This window comes from Saimiri boliviensis, chromosome 3 (assembly GCF_048565385.1).
Source record: "Saimiri boliviensis isolate mSaiBol1 chromosome 3, mSaiBol1.pri, whole genome shotgun sequence".
NCBI classification, from domain to species: domain Eukaryota; kingdom Metazoa; phylum Chordata; class Mammalia; order Primates; family Cebidae; genus Saimiri; species Saimiri boliviensis.
The window spans coordinates 2,656,650-2,678,510 of NC_133451.1; the positions used below are offsets into that span (position 1 = coordinate 2,656,650).

At 46.9% G+C, this 21,861-nt stretch overlaps 1 protein-coding gene across 7 annotated transcripts in view; it reads left to right on the top strand.

Annotated features, from left to right (window-relative positions):
- FAM193A (family with sequence similarity 193 member A) overlaps positions 1 to 21,861 on the top strand; it is a 205,815-nt gene that overhangs the window by 114,973 nt on the left and 68,981 nt on the right. For 5 of the 7 annotated variants that reach the window (XR_012516794.1, XM_010345212.3, XM_074395796.1 and 2 more), the window contains 5 exons: positions 6,100 to 6,247; positions 17,310 to 17,387; positions 18,754 to 18,866; positions 19,008 to 19,250; positions 21,695 to 21,848. Coding sequence is in view for 6 of the 7 variants with exons in the window: in XM_010345212.3 (XP_010343514.3) it covers positions 6,100 to 6,247; positions 17,310 to 17,387; positions 18,754 to 18,866; positions 19,008 to 19,250; positions 21,695 to 21,848 (736 nt within the window). In the remaining variant the exon portion in view is untranslated. Of the gene's footprint in view, positions 1 to 6,099; positions 6,248 to 13,762; positions 13,835 to 17,309; positions 17,388 to 18,753; positions 18,867 to 19,007; positions 19,251 to 21,694; positions 21,849 to 21,861 lie in introns of all 7 variants that reach the window. The other 2 variants (XM_074395798.1, XM_074395797.1) reach the window with 2 other exon arrangements.

Consider the following 21,861-nt stretch of genomic DNA (forward strand, 5'->3'; position numbering starts at 1 on the left):
CACCACAAATTCCTTATAAATACAGAAAAGCTACAGTAAACATAGTACTTTTCCTTGACAAGACCCATCCTTGACGGGCAGCCATGGTATGGTTCATGCTATGGCTCTTGGGCATGCAGGGGACGTGGAGGAGGAAAGGAGACCCGGATCTGAGGGTGCCCGAGGCCCCCTGGACACAGCTTGGTGTCTTTTCCATGCCTTCCCCTGCTTCTTGAGGCCCCATTGCTTTGTCTTCTGGTGTAGTGCATCCACGTGGCTCCTTCATGCTTGGGAGGCTGGCTGGCGTCTTGCTTTCACTGAGAAAACGGTGCAGAGTGCAGCAGTGACTCATGGGGTATTTGCTCGGGGTCAGAGTGAGAAGGTTTAGGTTGGGCATGTATTTGCCCTGTTGGTACCATGTTCAGTTGGGAATATGTTCCTCCTGATGTGATGTTGCTCAGCAGATCGCAGTTCCATACACTTGAGTCATGCATGAGCTATCACAGGTCTGCAGTTCGGTGATTTTGTTCTATTTACCACATGTGGTCACATTTCCATAATACAGACCCATTGTGACAGCAGCCATCTACATTTGACCACATTAAAATATACTTAGAGGCTGAGTGCAGTGGCTTACACCTGTAATTCCAGTACTTTGGGAGGCCTAGGCACGGATCACCTGTGATCAGGCATTTGAGACCAGTCTGGCCAACATGGTAAAACCCTGTTTCTACTAAAAGTATAAAAATTATCCAGGTGTGGTGGTGCACACCTGTGATCTCGGCTACTTGGGAGCCTGAGGCAGAATTGCTTGAACCCTGGAGGCGAAGGTTGGCCTGGGTGATAGAGCAAGATGCTATCACAGGAAAAAAAAATCGTTAGGTTTACAGAACCAGGGAATAAATTATTCTGTTGACTACATCAGTTATTGCTTTTTTTTTTTTTTTTGAGATGGAGTCTTGCTCTGTTGCTCAGGCTGGAGTACAGTGGCACAATCTTAGTTCACTGTAATCCCAGCACTTTGGGAGGCTGAGGCGGGTGAATCACGAGGTCAAGAGATTGTGACCATCCTGGCCAACATGGTGAAACCCTGTCTCTACTAAAAAATACAAAATTTCCACCTCCCCGGTTCCAACAATTCTTCTGCCTAAGCCTCCTGAGTAACCAGAATTGGAATTACAGGTGTGCACCACTGTGCCTAACTAATTTTTGTATTTTTAGTAGAGGCAGGGTTTTACCATGTTGTCCAGGCTGGTCTCAAACTTAAGTGTCTACCTGCCTCTGCTTCCCAAAGTGCTGGTATTACAGGCGTCAGCCACCATGCCCAGCATCCTGTTTTTCTCTTTAAAATCCGTAGGTTGACCCAGTCTTTGTTTCCTATATTTCCAAATTTTATTTGAGGGATCCTGACCACTTTCACTTCACAACTTTACCTCTAGAGAAAGCAGTTAGGTCAAAGAGAATTGAGGACAAAGAGATCAGAAGCTACACGTGGTGGCTTTTACACCTCTAGGCCCAGCAACTTGGGAGGTTTAGGCAGGAGGATTGCTTAAGCCTAGGAGCTGGAGACCAGACTGGGTAACAGCAAACCCCGTCTCTTCAAACAAATAAACAAAAAGCAGAACAAGGTGTCCTGGGGGGTGTGGCCAGCTGGGAGGTGGGTTGCAGATGCTTCCGGTGTTCCCTGTGCCCCAGCCTGCTCTCAGCCTTTCCTTCCTTTCTGGGGCCACTGTGTCGAGATTGGAAAGTCCTTACTGTGACCCTTGCAGAAGAAAAGGCTTCGGAAGAGAATTCACAGTGGTGAATCTGGAACATGGAGCAGGCTTTGTCCCTGGTTATGATTCTTCAAAAGTACTTTTCATGAGAAGGCATCCATCTTGGGAGAGGATTTCTAAAAACATGATGCCCGGGTATCTACCTTTAAAAAAAAAATTTACTGGTAAGCCAGTGAGTTTGGTGTGCCTGTCAGACTGTGGGTGGGTGACTGAAACCTGAAAGTGTATCATAAAACTCCCATTTTTTCTGTGTCATAGTTCTCCATTTTCCGTTTGCTCACTGGGTATAATGGTCAGACTGCAACCATGAGCCATGCCTCCAGTGTGGATGCTGGGGCTCACACTGCCGTCTCAACTTCTCACTTCTGAGACCCAGGGGCAGTTGAGGGAGCAGGATAAACACAGAGACAGAGTGAGGCCAACCAGCGCGTTCCCTGAGCACCACTCATGATGCCAGGACATGCCATGCCTTTGTGCTCTGCAGCTGACTCACTTGTCAGCATGAGACTGATTCAACATAATTCAGATTTGCATTGCTAGTGTACAGATACACATTTAACAATTCATAAAAATGTTGCTACTGATGGCCAGGCGCAGTGGCCTACACCTGTAATCCCAGCACTTTGGGAGGCCGAGGCGGACGAATCACAAGGTCAAGAGATCGTGACCATCCTGGCCAACATGGTGAAACCCTGTCTCTACTAAAAAATACAAAATTAGCTGGACGTGGTGGCACGCGCCTGTAGTCCCAGCTACTCTGGAGGCTGAGGGAGGAGAATTGCTTTAACTCAGGAGGCAGAGGTTGCAGTGAGCCGAGAATTGTGCCACTGCTCTCCAGCCTGGTGCCTGGCAACAGAGCAAGACTGTCTCAAATAAATAAATACATAATAATAATTTTTGCTACTGATTACGTACAAACACCTCCTATAGCTTCTGCATCATCTGAAATACATATTGTACCATTTACCTACTTAAAATGTACAGTTCAATGGCTTTTGGTATATTACATTTTTAAAAAATTATGGTAAAGTGTGTATAACATAAAGCTAAACATTTTAACTATTTGAAGTGTATATTTCAATACCATTAATTATATTTATAGTATTTATCACTGTTACCGCCATGTACTTTAAAATTTCTTCCTCACCCAAAACAGAAACTCTCCCTGTGAAATAGTCACTCTCCATTGCCCCCTTCTGTTCTTCCCCTACAGCCTTTGAAAGTCTGTAACTGGCAGGTTCCTTTCCCCAACTCCCCACCCCTTTTTGTCTTAAAATATATCTGTTAAAGAACTGGGCCATCTCTCCTGGGGGTGCCTTGGTCTGGGTCCTGCGTGGCTGTGTTTGCGGAGTGCCTTGGTCTGGGTCCTGCGTGGCTGTGTTTGCGGAGTGCCTTGGTCTGGGTCCTGCGTGGCTGTGTTTGCGGAGTGCCTTGGTCTGGGTCCTGCGTGGCTGTGTTCGCGGAGTGCCTTGGTCTGGGTCCTGCGTGGCTGTGTTCGCGGAGTGCCTTGGTCTGGGTCCTGCGTGGCTGTGTTCGCGGAGTGCCTTGGTCTGGGTCCTGCGTGGCTGTGTTCGCGGAGTGCCTTGGTCTGGGTCCTGCGTGGCTGTGTTCGCGGAGTGCCTTGGTCTGGGTCCTGCGTGGCTGTGTTCGCGGAGTGCCTTGGTCTGGGTCCTGCGTGGCTGTGTTCGCGGAGTGCCTTGGTCTGGGTCCTGCGTGGCTGTGTTCGCGGAGTGCCTTGGTCTGGGTCCTGCGTGGCTGTGTTCGCGGAGTGCCTTGGTCTGGGTCCTGCGTGGCTGTGTTTGCGGAGTGCCTTGGTCTGGGTCCTGCGTGGCTGTGTTTGCGGAGTGGTCTAGCCGCCTCCATCCTCTGTCATGCTTGAGAATTGGTGGTGGGATCTGAAGGCTCTGCACGGCTCTGCTCAGATCCCCTGGCTGCCCAGTGCGGGGGTTGGAGGTGTTTCTATCGGGGCGGATCCCTCCGATCCCCTGGCCTGTCAGTGCAGGTGTGGGGCGGGTATTTCCATCACGGGTGGATCCCTCAGATCCCTTGGCCTGTCAGTGGTGGGGGGTGTGTTTCTATGTTTCTGTCGGGCGGATCCCTCAGATCCCCTGGCTGGTCAGTGTGTGTTGGGGGGTGTTTCTGTCTGGAGCAGATCCCTCAGGCCTGCTTCTCTTACTTGTGGGTGTCAGTAGCTCAATGTGGGTTTCACTTTAAATATATATTAATTAGGCTTATAAAACTTACCCAGACCAATGTTATTTCATTCTCCTTGTCAATAATGATAATGTTTCACATACACATTATTGGTAACATTACAGTGAGCGTATTTCCATGGTGCTGTCTTATATTTGCAAGCTCAATATTTAGACACCTGTTTGCTGAGCCATTGATTTAATTCAACCCTGTGGATATTCCCTGTGACTCTCTTGATCCTAGCATAGCTTTGCTTGTGGGGAAGCCCTGTGCCTGCAGATTGCTTTCCAATTACACCACCAAAGATATCCACACACCCCCTTCCCCACCCCTTTTGCTTTCCCTTGGCTCAGAGTAATCTGAATTCTATAACTTGGAAGAGATAAGTTCCTACTTCTGGGAGGAGTGGGACAAGGAACACATGATGGTGTAACGCTGTGTCCCAGTTTTCTAGGTGGAGCGAGGAGGGGCAGGTTGGGATTGGGTAGAAATGGGATTCTGTGCCAGAATGGAAACCAGTCACGGAAGAGCAAGGCTGGCAGAGGAGAAATGGGAGAAAAACTACTTCACAGGCTGCATTGTGGCAGAACCCCAGTGCCGCTGGAATCTCAAGTCCGTGTCTGGAGGAGTTTTGTCTCCTGAGGGCCAGAAACAGCCGTAGAAGAACAGCTTTGATGTTTTGAAGTGGCCTCAGTCCTGTGCGTCAGTATTGTTTCTTTCCTTTTGCCCAGCTTCCCTAAATGACTGCCCAGTCACGCCTAACCTCTGCTGCCTCCCCTGGAGAGACTGCAGTGGGTGAGCGCACAGGTGGCTTCGGTAGCCGAGATTTCCAGGCACGATTGACCTGAGGGTGGAGACAGAGGAGAAGAGGGAGTCATTCCTGCCCATTTCACCCATGAAAAGATCCTAATTTTAACATAGCTTTATTGTTTATCATAAAATTATTAGGTTGTCATTAAAAAATAATTCTGAAAATATAGAAAATCATGAACAAAGTTAGGTTTTATAAATAATTCTGTATTTCTTACACATTTTTTCCCTATGTCCACTACAAATATTTTTAACATGCTGTAGTCATATCTTTAGTTACCATGGGCATAGCTCCATTTCAAAATACATACATCTATATATACATGAGTGTGTGTATGTGTGTGAATGGGTGGACGTAATTATAAAAGTGGTAACAAGCATCTAGTTATCTAGTACTGATTCTTCTAGATGTGCCATGATACATTTGAGTGGCCTCTAGTGCTTTATATAATCAATGCTGATCCCTAACCCTGCGCAGAATCTTTGTGCTCTTGATCTATTATAAATGTTGTATTTGATTCTAAGCCATCTTTGTCAGGATGTCTTTATTCCACTTACTTTGGCTCACACTGATAGATTTAGGTATTAGGAACATTAATTTTTTCTGGTAATAATCCACGTGTGTCTCCACACCTCGCCTCATCCTCCTCCTGACCCTAGCCCCCACTCTTCTGTCTCCCAAGGGCTGTCTTGCTTACTACGGTCTCTTTTCAGGAATTTAGGTATTTTTCTCACTGTCCACCTGCATGTGTGTCTTCTGTTTCCCATTTATGTTCTCATTTTCCATTGTGCCATCTTTCTTAATAGAATATAATATAGTAGACAGAAAACTATTACATTTCTTTAAGTAAATCAAATTTTGTTTTGTTTTGTTTGAAAACCAGATCTAAATTTTATGTCCCATTAAATGTTTTGTCTTCTCTGAGCCAGTTATATAAATAATAGTGATAAACCAAATATGAGACTGCAAAAATACCTTTGCAGTCTCCTATTTATTATTTTTAATTTTCATTTTTATCTGTTTTAATTTTTTGAGTTTTTCATTTGCAACTCCATATTAAGCCGTAAACTGAATTATTAAGCCGTAGTCGTTAGAGATGTGTTGTTCAGTGCTCATTTTTTTCTTAGAACCTGTTGTTTCCTTGAGCATCTCCTTTTTACCAGTCTGTCCTGATGCCTTGCATGGGGAATCTGTCGATCCCAAACAGTACCCTGCTGTGGTGCAGATTGGTGCCCTGTTTTCCACGTTAGGAGGTGAGGTGACAAAACAGGTCAGTAGCAGCAAGAAGCACGCTTCCGCCTTTGGCTTGTTTCCTTTGTTACAAGGCCTTCTCTCTCCTAGGCTAGGAACCGCCACACACGACACCTGCGGTGAGGACACATACAGCACCTTGCTGCAGAGGTACCAGCGCTCCGAGGAGGAGCTGCGCAGAGTCGCTGAGGAGTGGCTGGAGTGCCAGAAGAGGATTGATGCCTATGTGGATGAGCAGGTGAGCGCTGCCTGGGACCACCACACCCTGCGCACACCCTTGGACAGCCCTGTTGAAGGCAGCATCAAGACACTAGCTTCGTCCTGAGCTGCAGGCCAGGAATTCACAACTGAGGGCCGGAGGCGCATATGGGTAGCCCCTGTATGTCAGTTGCTGGTTTTCCAGAAGGGATGGGAAACCTGTTGGCATCACAGATGGCTTGGCCCTGCTGTGCCTGAGGTGCGGTGGCAGCAGTTGATCAATTTCACCTTGCTCTGGGCACACCTGCTATCACTCCCACGGACTGTCACCCAGACTCTGCACCCCAGGTAGGAGGTTTTTAAGTTTAGGAGCCATTTACTGAGCACTCTCCTGTTGAGAGCTCGTTATCTGTCTGTCCCAGTGTAGAAGGGAGTGCAGACACATGGACAGGTGGCAGGTGGCCCACAAAGTAGAAGACAGAGGGAGGGCACCTGCTGGAAGTGGATCTGAAGGGAGGGCGCTAAGGCAGCCCAAGTCTCTCAGATAGAGCAGTGTTTTGAGACGGCATCCTCTCCTTCCCACCCCTGCCGCTCTCCTAAAGCAGGGTTGGGCCAGGAAGATACTGAGAGGAGCCCTTGTTTGAAGATGACAGTGGTGTGAGCAGCAGTAAAGGAGGGATGACTGAGTTCTTTCTGTGTTGCGCTTGTGAGACTGTCTTTAGGAAAATGGAACCCGGGCTCTGGCCTAAGGTGTGTGCTGGTCCCATGTCTGCCCTGGCATGGTGAGTGCCACGTGAATGCCAGCTGTGGCTCCTTGTCAGTGTTCCTTGTCAGTGCTGTGAGGGACTGGGAAGAAGGAAGGGACTGGCCTGTGCTCGCTGCCTCCGTGAACTGTGTCATTGAATTCACAGTGCTTTCTGTTGTTGTTCTCTGCTGCAGCCACAGGGACTAGAGCTACAAATGGTCTGTTGTTTGGAATTTCGTGGGATTTCTCTTACTCCATTCCTGTGTATTCTCGGCCTCCCAAAGTGCTGGGATTATATTTGTGAGCTCCTGCGCCCCTCCTGCTGGTTTTTATTTTTTGAACCTTCATCAGCTTCAGTGGAATAAGTTCCAATGTCGTCACATGCGGAATTCTGTGCTGTTGAGCTTGTCTTTGGGCAGGTGGCCCTGAGACTCTCCCATAACTCTGTCTGCACCTCTTCCTTGATCGTGTACGCGCAGCACGTCAGGGTGAGGCATGGACCTTGGAGGTCACTTTGGTCCTGGAAGACTTCCTCTGTGTCCTGGGCCCCATAGTGGGGCTTGAGAGAGCATTGCTGTTTCGTGTTTCTTCAAAGTGGATGTGTTCCTAATTCAAGATCATGTCTGTTGTTGCAGCCAGAGACTTACTCTCTAGCTGTGGCTTGTCACTAATCAGTGACTCTTTGTCCTGGACTGCTGTGAGGGCAGGGTCTGGAGTCTGGTGGGCAGGGCAGAGCCTCCCACTGCAGCATCACCTCAGCAGCCTTCATCTCCTGAGCCCTTGACCATCCAGGGGGCTGCAGCTGGGCCATGTGGGGGCAGCCCAGCAGAGGGCGCTGAAAGCTTCATTCCCCTCTGCCATCTGTGGGTGCTCCAACCCATTTTCAGAAGCTTGCTGTTGCGGTGGAGGGAGCAGGAATTGGGGGAAGCTAGGATAGTGGGCATTAACCTGCTCCAGGAAGTAGGCGTCATCAGCACAGGATTTTCGGGGCTGCGGCCATGCAGGAGGGCCAGTAGTGTGTTCAGGTCACCACTCCCTGTGGTGTTCTTGACTTGGGTCCCGGGGAGAACCCTGCATGGCAGTTAACACCAGAATGCAGTCCTGAATCTGCCTCATGAGTCTTTTCCCTCCCTGGTCTTAGTTTCCCACCTGCAAAGTGAGAGAATTACATTAGGTGATGTTTGAGTTTTATACGAGCTTCTAATTCCAAATAAGTTTTTTGTGTGCTATTTTTAAAAAGCAAAACTGGCCAGGTACAGTGGCTCACACCTGTAATTCCAGCCCTTTGGGAGGCTAAGGTGGCAGGATCACTCGAGAGTAGGAGTTTGAGACCAGCCTGGGCAACATAGTGAGACCTTGTCTCTACAAAAAATTTAAAAATTCACTGGCTTGGTGGCACGTGCTTGTGGTTCCAGCTGCTCCAGAGACTGAAGAGGGGAGGATCACTTGAGACCAAGAGTTTGAGGCTGCAGTGAGCTATGATGGTGCCACTGCACTCCAGCCTGGGTGACAGGATGAGATCCTATCTGGAAAAGAAAAAAAAAAAAGCAGGGCAGGCACAGTGACTCACACCTGTATTCCCAGCACTTTGGGAGGCCAAGGCAGGTGGATTACTTGAGTTCAGCAGTTTGAGACCAGCCTGGGCAGCACAGGTAGACCTTCTCAACAAAAATTAGCCCGTCATGGTAGTGTGCGCTTGAGGTTTCAGCTACTCGGGAGGCTGAGGTGGGAGGATTGCTTGAGCCTGGGAGATTGAAGCTGTCGTGAGCTGTGATCATGCCACTGCATTCCAGCCTGGGAAGTAGAGTGAGACCCTATCTCAAAAAAAAGAAAAAAATACATAGGCATAGCGAAGTAAATAGTCCCTGCGTTGGTATTGCACTGTGGGCGACTGGTTACTGGGTGCCCTATACAGCAGGGGCTCCCAACCCTCGGGCCATAGACCAGTACTAACTAGTCCATGGCCTGTTAGGATCCAGGCTGCACAACAGGAGGTGAGTGGCCTTTCAGCAAGTGAAGCTTCTTCTGTATTTATAGCCACTCCCCATTGCTTGCATTACCGCCTGATCTCCACCTCCCGTCAGATGGGTGGGGACATTAGATCCTCATAGAAGCAGGAACCCTGTTGTGAACTGGGTGTGCAAGGGATCTAGGTTGTACACCGCTCATGCGAATCTAATACCTGATGATCTGTCACTGTCTCCCGTCACCCCCAGATGGGACTGTCTAGTTGAAGGAAAGCTCAGGGCTTACACTGATTGTGCATTGTGGTGAGTTGTAGAATTATTTCATTCTGTATTACAGTGTAATAATAATAGAAATAAAGTGCACAATAAATAATTATGAGCTTGAATTGTCCCGAAACCATCCACTTGCCTCACCTGGTCTGTGGAAAAATTGTTTTCCATGAAAACTGGTCCCTAGTGCCAAAAAGGCTATGGACTATCGCTCTAGGACACATCCCATGACACCTAAACAGGGTGGTTTATTGAGAGTTCAGAGGGAGGGGAGAAGCTGTGAGATCTCAGGTCACCAATAGACACTGAACAGGAAAGACCTTGGGAAGGAAAAACGAAAGGCGAGAGGCCGGCTTCTCTACCTGGCTCACTCTTGTCACTGGGGCTCAAGGGAATGAAGCTGATGAGCTGCTTCAGCCTCACAGAGGAGCGAGGTGTGAGAAGCCAGAATCATCCTGGCTGGGAAGCAGAGACAGGAGTTCAGGGCTCTGAAGCCCAGGGAAGGGCTGCTGCGCAGGGCAGGGTTTCAAGACTCCCAAAGAGGCTACTTGAAGGAAGCACATGAACGGGTCCTTAATCTAAGAGCATCTCTGTCGATGATGACATAGTGTCACCAATCGAGTCTCCTTCTTGCCAGCATGAGCTACAGGCAAGTTGAATTACGTTAGGTCATTGAAACCCCCCACATGCATAGAACCCCACCTACCTTTACCAAGGGTTTCATAAAAAGGTGCCCCAAGCACTTTCTGAGTATGCATGGATAGCTGCCCACAGCACACTAATGGCTGCAATGCTGTTTGCTGTCGGCCCAGAGAACACTGTCTCAGGGCCCTCCTCCACAGTCTTGTTAGTGTTTGTAGCAGTAACAGACATGCAGATGAGAAGCTGAGTGTTGGTAAATCCACTGGAGGGTGGCATCAGACCTGGAAGGGTGTGTATCAGTCCGTTTTCACACTGCTATGAAGAAGTACCTGAAGTAGGGTGTGGTGGCCTTACGCCTGTAATCCCAGCACTTTGGGAGGCTGAGGCAGGCGTATCATCTGAGGTCAGGAGTTGGAGACCAGCATGATCAACATGCAGAAACCCCGTTTCTACTTAAAAAAAAAAAAAAAAAAAAAAAAAAAAAATTAGCCGGATGTGGTATCACGTGCCTGTAATCCCAGCTCTTTGGGAGGCTGAGGCAGGAGAATCACTAGAACCTGGGAGGCGGAGGTTGCGGTGAGCCGAGATTGTGCCATTACACTCCAGCCTATGCAATGAGCAAAACTCTGTCTCAAAAAAAAAAAAAAGAACTACATGATTCTGGGTAATTTATAAAGAATAGAGGTTTAATTGACTCACAGTTCTGCATGGCTGGGAGGCCTTAGGAAACTTATCATCGTGAGAGGAGAAGAGGAAGCAAGATACGTCTTACATGGTGGCAGGAGAGAGAGGGCATGAGGGGAATGCCACACTTTTAAGCCATCGTATCTTGTGAGTACTCACTATCACGAGAATCGCATGGGAGAAATCTGCACCCATGATCCCATCACCTCCCACCAAGTCCCTCCCTGACATGTAGTGATTACAGTTTGACATGAGATTTGGGTGGGGACAGGACTGAACCATATTAGTGTGACAGGTTAATGTCACAGGGCAGATGTGAAAGGTCCTGTAATTACAGTGGTGGCAGCCACGCTGTCTGTCCTCAGGCAACTCTCACCAGGCTGGTCCCCACCAGGCAGGGACGCATAAGGATCATGAGGTGGCTGGCCTGAGTGGTCAAGAAGTGACCATTGTGAAGCAAACATTCAGCTTGTCCCAGACAGCTGCAGGGAGCAGAGACGGGACCCCATGTAGATGTATGTGGTCAGAAAGAGTCTCTTGCAAGGGCTGTTTAAAGGGAGAGTGGGCTGTAGTGTGGAGTTGAGTTCCTTATGATAGAGAATGTGGAAAAGAGTTGGAGAGGTGTTTGGACTAGGGACACATCTGTTCCTGGCTGGGGCTGGTGGCCTCTATGCCTGGTACTCAGTTTCCCAGGATTTGCAGAGTACTCTTCAGGGGAGGCACTTGTCTGCAAGCCTGAGTGCAGACTAGCCTGACCTGTCAATAAAGGTGAGTGGGGTGTGTCAGTGGCTCCTGTCTGGGTGTTGAACAGAAAAGGCTGGCCTGTTGCAGAGAAGCTTTGAGTGTGGAAGCTTTGCTGAATGGAACTTTGACCTTGCTTTCTTCTACATTTGCTGTTTTCCTTCTGTAGGATTGATGCTGTTCACTTGATTTATCCCTGGTGTATTCATCCATTCTTGCACTGCTATAAAGAAATACCTGAGACTGGATAATTTATAAAGAAAAGCAGTTTAATTGGCTCACGGTTCTGTGGCTATATGGGAAGCATGGCTAGGGAGGCCTCAGGAAACTTACAGTCATGGTGGAAAGTGAAGGGGAAGCTGGCACATCTTACATGGCTGGAGTAGGAAGAAGTGGGGCGGGGAGTTGCTACACACTTAAACAACCAGATCTCATTAGAACTCACTGTCACAGGAACAGCACCAGTGAGGAAATCTGCTGTCATGATCTCATCACCTCCCACCAAGCCCCACCTCCAACATTGAGGATTACAGTTGGACATGAGATTTGGGTAGGGACACAGATCTAAACCGTATCACCTGGCTTTCCCATCTTGTATCAATATAAGTTTTTGAGGTTGTGAATAACTTATAGCCTTCAGGTGACTTCAGACAAATAGTGCAGTTAGTGATAACTTAGGAGAAGAGATGGAAGAGAAGGAAGATGAACCCTTACCAAGTGCTGTGCCATCCCCGGTGTGGCTAGAGCCTCACTACTGCTGCCTGGTGTTACCATATCGGCAGATGACAGGAGGCTTCCAAGGGCCTCAGCCAGCAGGCCAGTTGGGATTTAGGTCAGCGGTGTCCTACGTAGCAGAACATCCTGTTCCTAGGAGCCTGGGGTGATGTCCCTTGTTACACATGTGGTGGAAATAGCAGATAAAGTTCTAGTTTCAGAGATTCATTTCTCAAATTGAACTGTAACTAAACACAAAAATGCCTCTTAGGGAAATTCCTTTGGGAATAGTAATTTCTTGATGTATTTGTTTCTTGATGTTAAACATTTATTTTGAAATATATATGATATTATTGCTGTTCCAGGGAAAATGGTATATATGTAAAAATAACAATATACATGTTCTCTCTAGGGAGAAAAAATAGTCTCACTTAAAAAGTAAAGCTGAAATTGAATTTCTTTAAAATTGCATTTTACCTCGTTTTTACAAAGAGAAAACCAGTCTCCACTAAAGCAGTGAGAAGATGCATTCTTATTTTCACTCTCTTGTGAAGAAACCATGAGAGACAATGTCCCACTAATAACGATTTAGGGAAATTGAGCCACTTTAGTAACATCCAGAGAATAATAGTCATTACAGAATCTTATGCATGGGTGGGAGGGGAGCTGAAAACAACAGAAATTTACACTCCTAGTTCTGAAGGCCACAGGTTCAGAATTAGTATGTCAGCAGGACTGTGTTCCCCCGAAGGCTATGGGGGTGGCTGCGGTGGCTCCTGGTGCTCCTTGGTTTTTGACCACTCCACTCTCCAAAGGAACCATTTTAATTTAAAACCTTTGAATGAACATTGGTTGTTTCTAATCAATACCAGTTTAGAAATTTTATACTGATTCAAGGTTTTAAAATGTTGAATACATGTAAAATAATTGAATCTCTCTTCACACATAAGTATGTATGTATGTGACAAGAGAGCTAGTAGGTTTTTGTTTGTTTGAGATGGGGTCTTACTCTCACCTAGGCAGTGGCATCATGTCAGCTCACTGCAACCTCCTCCTGCTGGGCTCAAGTAGCCCTCCCACCTCAGCCTCCAGAGTAGTTGGGACCACAGCACACAGCACCATGCCTGGCTAATTTTTTATTTTTCGTAGAGACAAGTTTTTACCATGTTACCCAGGCTAGATCTTTGAAATCAATTATTTTTATGTTTGCTTTCTAAAATTCATTCTTTCTTTGTTGTTTGACACGTACGTAAGCCTGCAGGTATCCAAATTTGTTCTCCCCCTAAATATTTACCCAGAGGCTATGAGGAGTCAAGGAAGAGGTTTTTATTGATGTTATTTATCAAACAACTCTGGAGCTCTACACTAAGATTTTATAGTAACTGCAGACATATACAATGAAAAGGGAGAATTAGCATCAATATTGAATCTTCCCATCCAAGAATATGGTATGTCACTCTGTTCCAACTTTTTTTTTAACATATATGTTGTATTATGGTTTTATAGTTTATAAATCTTGCCCCATTTTATGCTTCCACAGTGTGTAGTGTGAGGGGCTGCTGTGACTGGCATCTTGAGTGGGGAATGCGTGTTCTAAAGCATTCTTGCTGGGAACTGGGAAAGTGGAGGTGCCCTGTGACCAGTCATCTCACCAGATGGCAGCGTGAACTCTTGTAGTTTTTGAGTTGAGTCTTGAATCTAGGAGTCTAGGAAATCACGACATTTTCTACAAATAATGATAGGTTTATCTCATCTTTTCCAGCATTTGTCCCCTTTTTTTGGCTTCCACTAGGACCTTCAGACCAGTGTGAATAAGAGCATTGATACTGGCACCCTTGTCCAGTCCTGGCTTCGAGGGGCTGCTGTGAGTGTTTCACCATGAAGTTTGATGCTTGCCATACAGACTTTTGATACTTTCTAGCAAATTAAAGATGTTTACTTTTATTTCTAGTTTATTTAGGCTATCATTTAAAAAATAAAACAGAAAGATGTCAAATTTGATAGTATGATTTTTCTTACATCAATTGCTAAATTGCTATGTGAATTAAGAGTTTAGGTTGCCTAATTTTGAGACATTGTTGCATTCCTGGGATGAAACCTTAGTAGATCATGATATGTCATTCTTTATTCTATTATTAAATTTAATTAGCTGATATTTGATTTAGGGTGTGTGTGTGTATGTGTGTATTAGGATATGTATATAAAATTATTTTTAGAGATAGGGTTTCACACTGCTGCCCAGGCTGGAGTGCAGTGACAAGATACTAGTTCTCTGCAGTCTCAAACTCCTGGACTCAAGCCGTCCTCCCACTTCAGCCTCCTGAGTAGCTGGGACCATGGTTTTGGCTTGGCGCAGTGGCTCACATCTGTAATCCCAGCACAGGTGGAATATGGAGGCCAAAGCAGAAGAATTGCTTGAGCCCAGGAGTCTGAGACCACATACCTGGGCAGCATAGAGAGACCCCACCTCTACAAGAAAAAAATATTAGCCAGGTGTGGTGGTGTGTGCCTGTGGTTCTAGATACTTGGGAGGCTGAGGTGGGAGGATCACTTAGGCCCAGGAGGTTGAGGCTACATAGTAAGTTGCGATCATACCACTGTAGTCCGGCCTAGGTGACCTTGTCTCAAAGATTTTATTTACAAAAAAATGTTTTTGTAAGGGTGGGTGTCTCTTGCCTTATTACCCAGGCTATTCTCAAACTCCTGGCCATAAGTGATCTTCCTGCTTTGGCCTCCCAAAGTGCTGGGATTACAGGTGTGAGCCACTGCATCCAGCCAGGATTTTGATACCTATAATCTGAGGCATAATTGAGTTGTCTTGGTCTTTGAGGTCTTACTTGTTTTTTATAAAAGTTGTACTAGCTTCATAGAATGAACTGAGAAACTTTCTGTGTTTTTTTTTAAATTTTCAGGAATACTGTAAATTTTCTGTCCCATGAAGGATAGAACCTACCATAAAACTTTGGGGCCTAATTCGTATTTACAGGGAATAACAAGAACTATAGATCTTGTCTATCTTTTCATTTTTATATGACATTTATTAGTCTATTTCAGGTTTCCTTCTACATTGAGTCAGTTTTACAAATGGAATTTGGCTCAGGAAGTTATCCACGTCATTTAGATGACGGGTCGTAAGCTCACACCTGCAAGGATAGGGAAAGTTCTGGAAATGGACGACAGGGAGTAGAGTGGCCCCAGAGTTCCTGTGGTGCTCATGGCCATCACCACCCTCACCTTAGAAAGCGCCCTCAGTTGGGAGAGGCCCTGGGGCAGTGTGAGCCCACCTGTGTGTGCGCACGCATTCTCCTGTTCTCCATTAGGGGCGGTGTGGACCCCACCTGTGTGTGCGCACGTGTTCTCCTGTTCTCCATTAGGGGCGGTGTGGACCCCACCTGTGTGTGCGCGCACGTCTTCTCCTGTTCTCCGTTAGGGGCGGTGTGGACCCCACCTGTGTGTGCGCACGTCTTCTCCTGTTCTCCATTAGGGGCGGTGTGGACCCCACCTGTGTGTGCGCGCACGTCTTCTCCTGTTCTCCGTTAGGGGCGGTGTGGACCCCACCTGTGTGTGCGCGCACGTCTTCTCCTGTTCTCCGTTAGGGGCGGTGTGGACCCCACCTGTGTGTGCGCACGTCTTCTCCTGTTCTCCATTAGGGGCGGTGTGGACCCCACCTGTGTGTGTGCGCACGTGTTCTCCTGTTCTCCGTTAGGGGCGGTGTGGACCCCACCTGTGTGTGTGCGCACGTCTTCTCCTGTTCTCCGTTAGGGGCGGTGTGGGCCCCACCTGTGTGTGTGCGCATGTGTTCTCCTGTTCTCCGTTAGGGGCGGTGTGGACCCCACCTGTGTGTGTGCGCCCCACCTGTGTGTGTGCGCACGTGTTCTCCTGTTCTCCGTTAGGGGCGGTGTGACCCCACCTGTGTGTGTGCGCATGTGTTCTCCTGTTCTCGGTTAGGGGCAGTGTGGACCCCACCTGTGTGTGTGCACGTCTTCTCCTGTTCTCCGTTAGGGGCGGTGTGAGCCCCACCTGTGTGTGCGCGCCCCACCTGTGTGTGTGCGCCCCACCTGCGTTTGTGCGCATGTGTTCTCCTGTTCTCCGTTAGGAGCGGTGTGGGCCCCACCTGTGTGTGTGCGCCCCACCTGTGTGTGTGCGCATGTGTTCTCCTGTTCTCCGTTAGGGGCAGTGCCCACTTGGCTCCAGCAGGCTTACAGGGCCACCAGAGCCACCGAGTTGTCAAGAGAAGCCAGAAGTCTGGATTATTAGGTGAAATCTCAAAAAATTTTAAAAAGAGGCATTATGCAGGTCTGACAAAATAGCCCATGAGCCCCTTGTTTGCAACACTTCTTTAGAATACTGTAAAGCATCAACTTACAAAGATACTTTCTCTCGCAATTTTAAAACAATCTTCTGGCCGGGTGCAGTGGCTCACGCTTGAAATCCCAGCCCTTTGGGAGGCCGAGGCAGGTAGATCACTTCAGGCCAGGAGTTCAAGACCAGCCTAGCCAACATGGCGAACCCGGTCTCTACTGAAAATACAAAAATGAGCTGGGGCATGGTGGCGGGTGCCTGTAATCCCAGCTACTCGGGAGGCAGAGGCACAAGAATCACTTGAATCAAGGAGGCAGAGGTTGCAGTGAGCCAAGATTATGCCACTGCACTCGAACCTAGGTGATGGAGCGAGACCCCTCCTCAAAAAAACAAAACAAAACAAAAAAGAAACAGTCTCCATATGTATCCGTATCCTTTCTCAAACCTGATGTTTTTTTGTTACCTTCCCCCAACCTTGTTCAGCCATGGCAGAAGTTTAGAGAACCAATTTTTGGTTTTATTAATCACATTTGCTTCACTGTTTTCTCAGTAAGTTCTCTTTTTGCCTTTAATTCATTCCTTCTTCGTCAGTTTTGTTTTGCTTTGCTTCTTTAAGTCTCACGTGCCTGTTAATAGCTCTTCCTTTTTTGTAGGCTGAGATCTCTGTGTGGCAGGACTGAGCTGCCGCCATCTTGCTTATTTCTAACACATTTAGGGCACATAAAGGGCATTCAGTAAATAGTGATCGTTCATCCACTGTATTGACAGATTTAGCCAGAAGATCTTAATTTCTCTTTTTAATGTCTGCTCATCTCTGTCATGTGAGAAAAGTACTTGTGATGATTTTGAGTAAAAATACCTGTTAACAGGGAAATACCTGTTAACATGTTTGTAGTATTCTATCTTTATTGTTTGTAGATGATGTTTCTCATATATATCTCATTTTAAGAAAATCTCCTCTTGAAAATGTCTTGCGTAATTGTCGCAGGTATTAAGGTTATTCTTTGTTTCTTTTTTTTTTTAAATCCCCTTGCTAGATGACAATGAAAACCAAACAACGCATGTTAACAGAAGACTGGGAGCTTTTTAAACAAAGACGATTCATTGAGGAACAGGTAAGCTTGTGGGTAAGAGAGGCAATTAAAGGAAGTAGAGATTTGTCCTGACAGAGTGAATAATTTCTTTGCCCGTTGATGTGCTCTGTTAGAACAGCATTGGAGGATGACGTCGGCACCCTCTGCCAGTGTTAAAAACTACTCAAGATGGTGTTTTTATTTTCAAGATAAACGAGTTTTGTTCACCTATTTCCTTATCTTTCAAATACTCCTCAAGAAAAACACATGTGTATTGAGTGGTCTCTATCCCACAGAAGCCCTGGGTGTTTTACAAACGATATTGCCCTGAGCCCCCACAGTCCTCTGTGAGCAGGTGGTGCCAGCTGCAGTTTACATACAAGGAAGGGTGATGGGGTGGGGTTCAGGATGTCGCCTGATGTCCCATGGGTTGGGGGCCCAGCTTCCCCAGACAAAGCACTCAGACCTCCAGACGGCACCAGGTGCCATGCCTTCAATGTGGCAGCTAGCAGATCTGGACTTTCTCTTCCTCATCTTCCTGGTGGTGCCTCCTCCACGCAGGCTTGTGCTCCACCTTTGCTGGTACTGTGTGGCAGATCTCGCTGGTGATGTCCTGTATCTGGTCTTAGGCCCTTGGCTTCATCTGGAAACTCAGCTTCCCCTGAGCTCCCATCCACATGCCATACCAGCTCTCTTCCTGTTTTCTGACACTCCTCTCCATCTCCTTTACAAACTCCACTTTTTGGCCTTTCTGTAAATATTGGTGGTTCCCTGGCCTTGACCCCATGCCTATCTCCACATTTGCATGTCCTTGGTCTCCTCTGGGCACCACAGGTATACAGGTGGCACCAGTGTTGGGCATGCTCCCCTCCTCCCTTTCCCCATTCTGTGTGTATCCTGTCCTTTTGAGTGGGCCTTCCATCTGCTACCTGTCCTATTGCCAGAGTGGGACCAGAGTTCCTTCTCCTTTGAAATGCAGGTGCTCACCTTGTCTATTGGAAGTGGAGGCACCATTCCCTCAATAGTTTCCAGGCCCCCCTCCTTGTCCTCCATGTGCCATTCCTACAGCTCTGTTCCCAGTACCTTGCAAGTACCAAGCACGTGGCAGACAGGGTAAAGGCCGGGCCTCTGCAGCAGCCCTGCCTTCCAGGTGTCTGCTTCGAGGGCACACCAGCAGTATGTTTGCTGTGAAGACAAAAGCATTTAGGGGCTCCTGGTAACTGAACACTGTGCAGTTCAGTCGCCACTTGCTGCCAGCTCCAGGTCTGCTTCCCCTGTGTTCCTGGTCCTGTCCACTGAGAAAGCAGTGCCCAGGAACATGACACATGTTAGCAGAATTACTGAAAAATAATGAGCTATGTCTCGGAGGAGGGTCTTATAAAATTAAAGCATTTAAAATTTCCTCTAGTTAACCAATAAGAAAGCAGTTACTGGAGAAAACAACTTCACGGACACCATGAGGCACATGTTGTCATCCCGTCTGAGCATGCCTGACTGCCCCAACTGCAACTACAGGAGAAGGTAGGCCTGGGTGCTTGTGTTAGTGTGTCCGGCCCACAAGACCTTCACTGGGCTCCGCAGAGGCCCAGAAACGGCCCTTGGAGAGCATGGTCTAGCCTTCTGCATTGGCTGGCTTGGTAACTGTCCTTAATTCCTGATCAGATGTGCTTGTGATGACTGCAGCCTCTCACACATCCTCACTTGTGGTATCATGGACCCCCCTGTCACTGACGACATCCACATTCACCAGCTCCCACTACAAGTGGATCCTACTCCTGACTACCTTGCTGAGAGGAGCCCGCCCAGCGTGTCATCTGCAAGCTCAGGGTCGGGCTCCAGCTCTCCCATCACGATTCAGCAGCATCCCAGGCTCATCCTCACAGACAGTGGCTCAGCACCAACTTTGTAAGTGTGACTTTGTAATAAAGTTTCAGAAGTTTAAGTCTTCCAGTAATGAGAAACACGTAAAATAACGTCCACAGAAGTAAGAACATTGTTATTGTGCTTTTCATGGCAAAGAACCCTGAGCTTTTTAAAGCAGCTTTTAAAACGTGAAATCAATAAACCCAAACTTTTAACACTGATTACCTGAAAAAATATGGTAAATTAATAAAGGCCAGTAAAGAAAAAACATGTTGGTATGCAGAGAAGTGTCTCTAATTCCGGCCTCACATCTCCTCCCTCTCCTGAAGGGTGACCAGTCCACTGTCCGTCCCGTCTCATTGTCAGCCCAGCACTCATGCTTATTTCATGTCTTGCTAAGAACTCAGGTGATTGCTTTTAGCAAGCCGCTGAAAGTTTCTGTTTTCCATGTTCCCCCATGATTAGAAGTGCGTTTGGTATTAGCAAGGTGGCTGGTCCCAGATTTCTGCGGAAAGACCCTGTCATTTGGGCAGGCTAATCTCCAAAAGGGTTGCACATGAATGTATGTAGTTGCTAAAATCAGCTTAGGTTTAGTTTTATATGTATCATAGAGCACACAGGCACCGTGTTCTCTGTGGGGGTGCCCAGTGGAGAGATTGTTGCTCCTGACCTTGGCCATGCAGTGTTTCTCGGATTTCTCTGACCAACTGACTTGTGTTCATTCCCTCCATCTGGATTTCTCATGGTGACTGATATTTTCCTTCAGTCTTTCCATTTTCAGATTGGGCTTGTTCTCAGACAAAATGATCCTGGAAGGGCTGGTGTAAACTCACCGACTCTCTCATACAAAGATTGCAGGCTGCTGTTCATTGCCTTAGAGACACTGTGTTCTCTCTAGGGCAAAGAAAGAATGTTAGACATTTTTGCAGCTGGTGTTATCCAACTTTCTTACTGAAACATAGAAATTAAACATAAAGAGTCTAATGAAAATTTAAGTTGGAAAATTTCATCCCTGTTCATTTGTCACAGCTGCTGATGCCAGTTATGGGCGCTTGTGCCACATTTGGTAGTGGAAGAAATTGGCCATGAGAGCCTTTCTCCTTGGACCAGGACTGCCTACATCACTGCTTATGAGGAGCCCAGGTTCTTGGGGCATCTGGACCTTCAGCAACTTGTGGTCAATGTCTTCTAAATGTAAACTACGATTTGAAAATCTCCAGTGTCATCTTTTCACTAGTATTGTCTCTTTCTTGGTGCCTTTTCTAAGTTGGTGAGAAAGAACAATGCAGTGGTAGTCACTAGTCTGCAGTGCTTCCTGGATCTTAAGGGTTGGCTCTTTACGAAGTATGGAGCTACAAATGGCGAAGCCTTCTGCCGTCAGATGGACCAAATGGCTGAGTTACTTCATTAGAACCTCAGTTTCCTCATCTGTAAATTGTGCCAGTGATCATCCTCAGGAGTAGGTGTGAGCGTTGGCCCAGGCAGTGCTTCAGGTGCAGTGGGCCTGCAGGAAACCCTAGCACTCTGCACCTTGTGGGTGCTGTTTGTACTTTCCTCTGGTGAGCTCCAGCCTCTAGCATATTAATTATAATGTATTGAAAAGACACCTGAATTTGGTAGTCCTGGACACTCTTCGCTTATTCTAGGACATGAGATCACAACGAGTTCCTAGGGTTTTGCCTTCTGGAGGTTGCTGTGCACCCAGGCTGAAGATGGACTCGGTGGCATGTTTTGTGGGCCTGGGAGCACCCTGTGTGCACTGGGCTTGAAGTCTGTGCCAGCTCTTTTAATGCATCAGAAGGTTATACATCCTAAGTGGTCTCTGTAGGCTAAAGCCTTGAAGTCTGTTTAATATTAGTTTCAGTTCATTTTTCATTTGCCTGTTGCTTAGATACCTTGCTAAAACTGATACTTAGTTATGACCATGAGTGACCAGGTCATGACTCTTTTGTTATGTTAAGTGCCTTTAAAGTTTTGTTCGCAAAAGAAAAAAAAACAAAAGAATAAAAAAATTAAAAACAAAAGTTTTGTTCACCTGGCTATTTTTGAAAATTTGGTGTTTAAAAAAGCAAACACTAAACACCTAAGCATGGCCTTGAAGGGTGTGGTATGGACATGGCTTAATTTTTTAAAAAATTGTGTTGGCTTGAAAGTAGCAGAGAGACCAGTTTTATACCAGTGTTCTTCAGGTCAAATGGCAACGTTCTTATCAATCAGTCTGGTTAAATTTTTGTGGTTTCCTTAATATTTTTACTTTTGGAGGCTTTTTAAAAAAATTCTTCCAAATGGCACAAATGTTCATCTTCTAGGCATTTTTCTCATGTTCAGGTTACTAAGAAATATCAGTAGGATGAATGATACTTAACTAATACTCTTTGTGAATGAAAGCAGCGGTCTGTCCAGGACATGTCTGTGCTTCGTGGGCCGTTTCCTTACTGCCCGTCTCTGTTGAATGGCCTCACAGTGACCAGCTCTGCTTGTGTCAGTTGCAGTGATGACGAAGATGTGGCACCATTGTCAGCCAAGTTTGCGGATATTTATCCGTTGAGCAATTACGATGACACCGAGGTCGTGGCCAACATGAATGGGATCCACAGCGAATTGAATGGTGGCGGGGAAAACATGGCCCTGAAGGATGAGGTATGGACCTGGC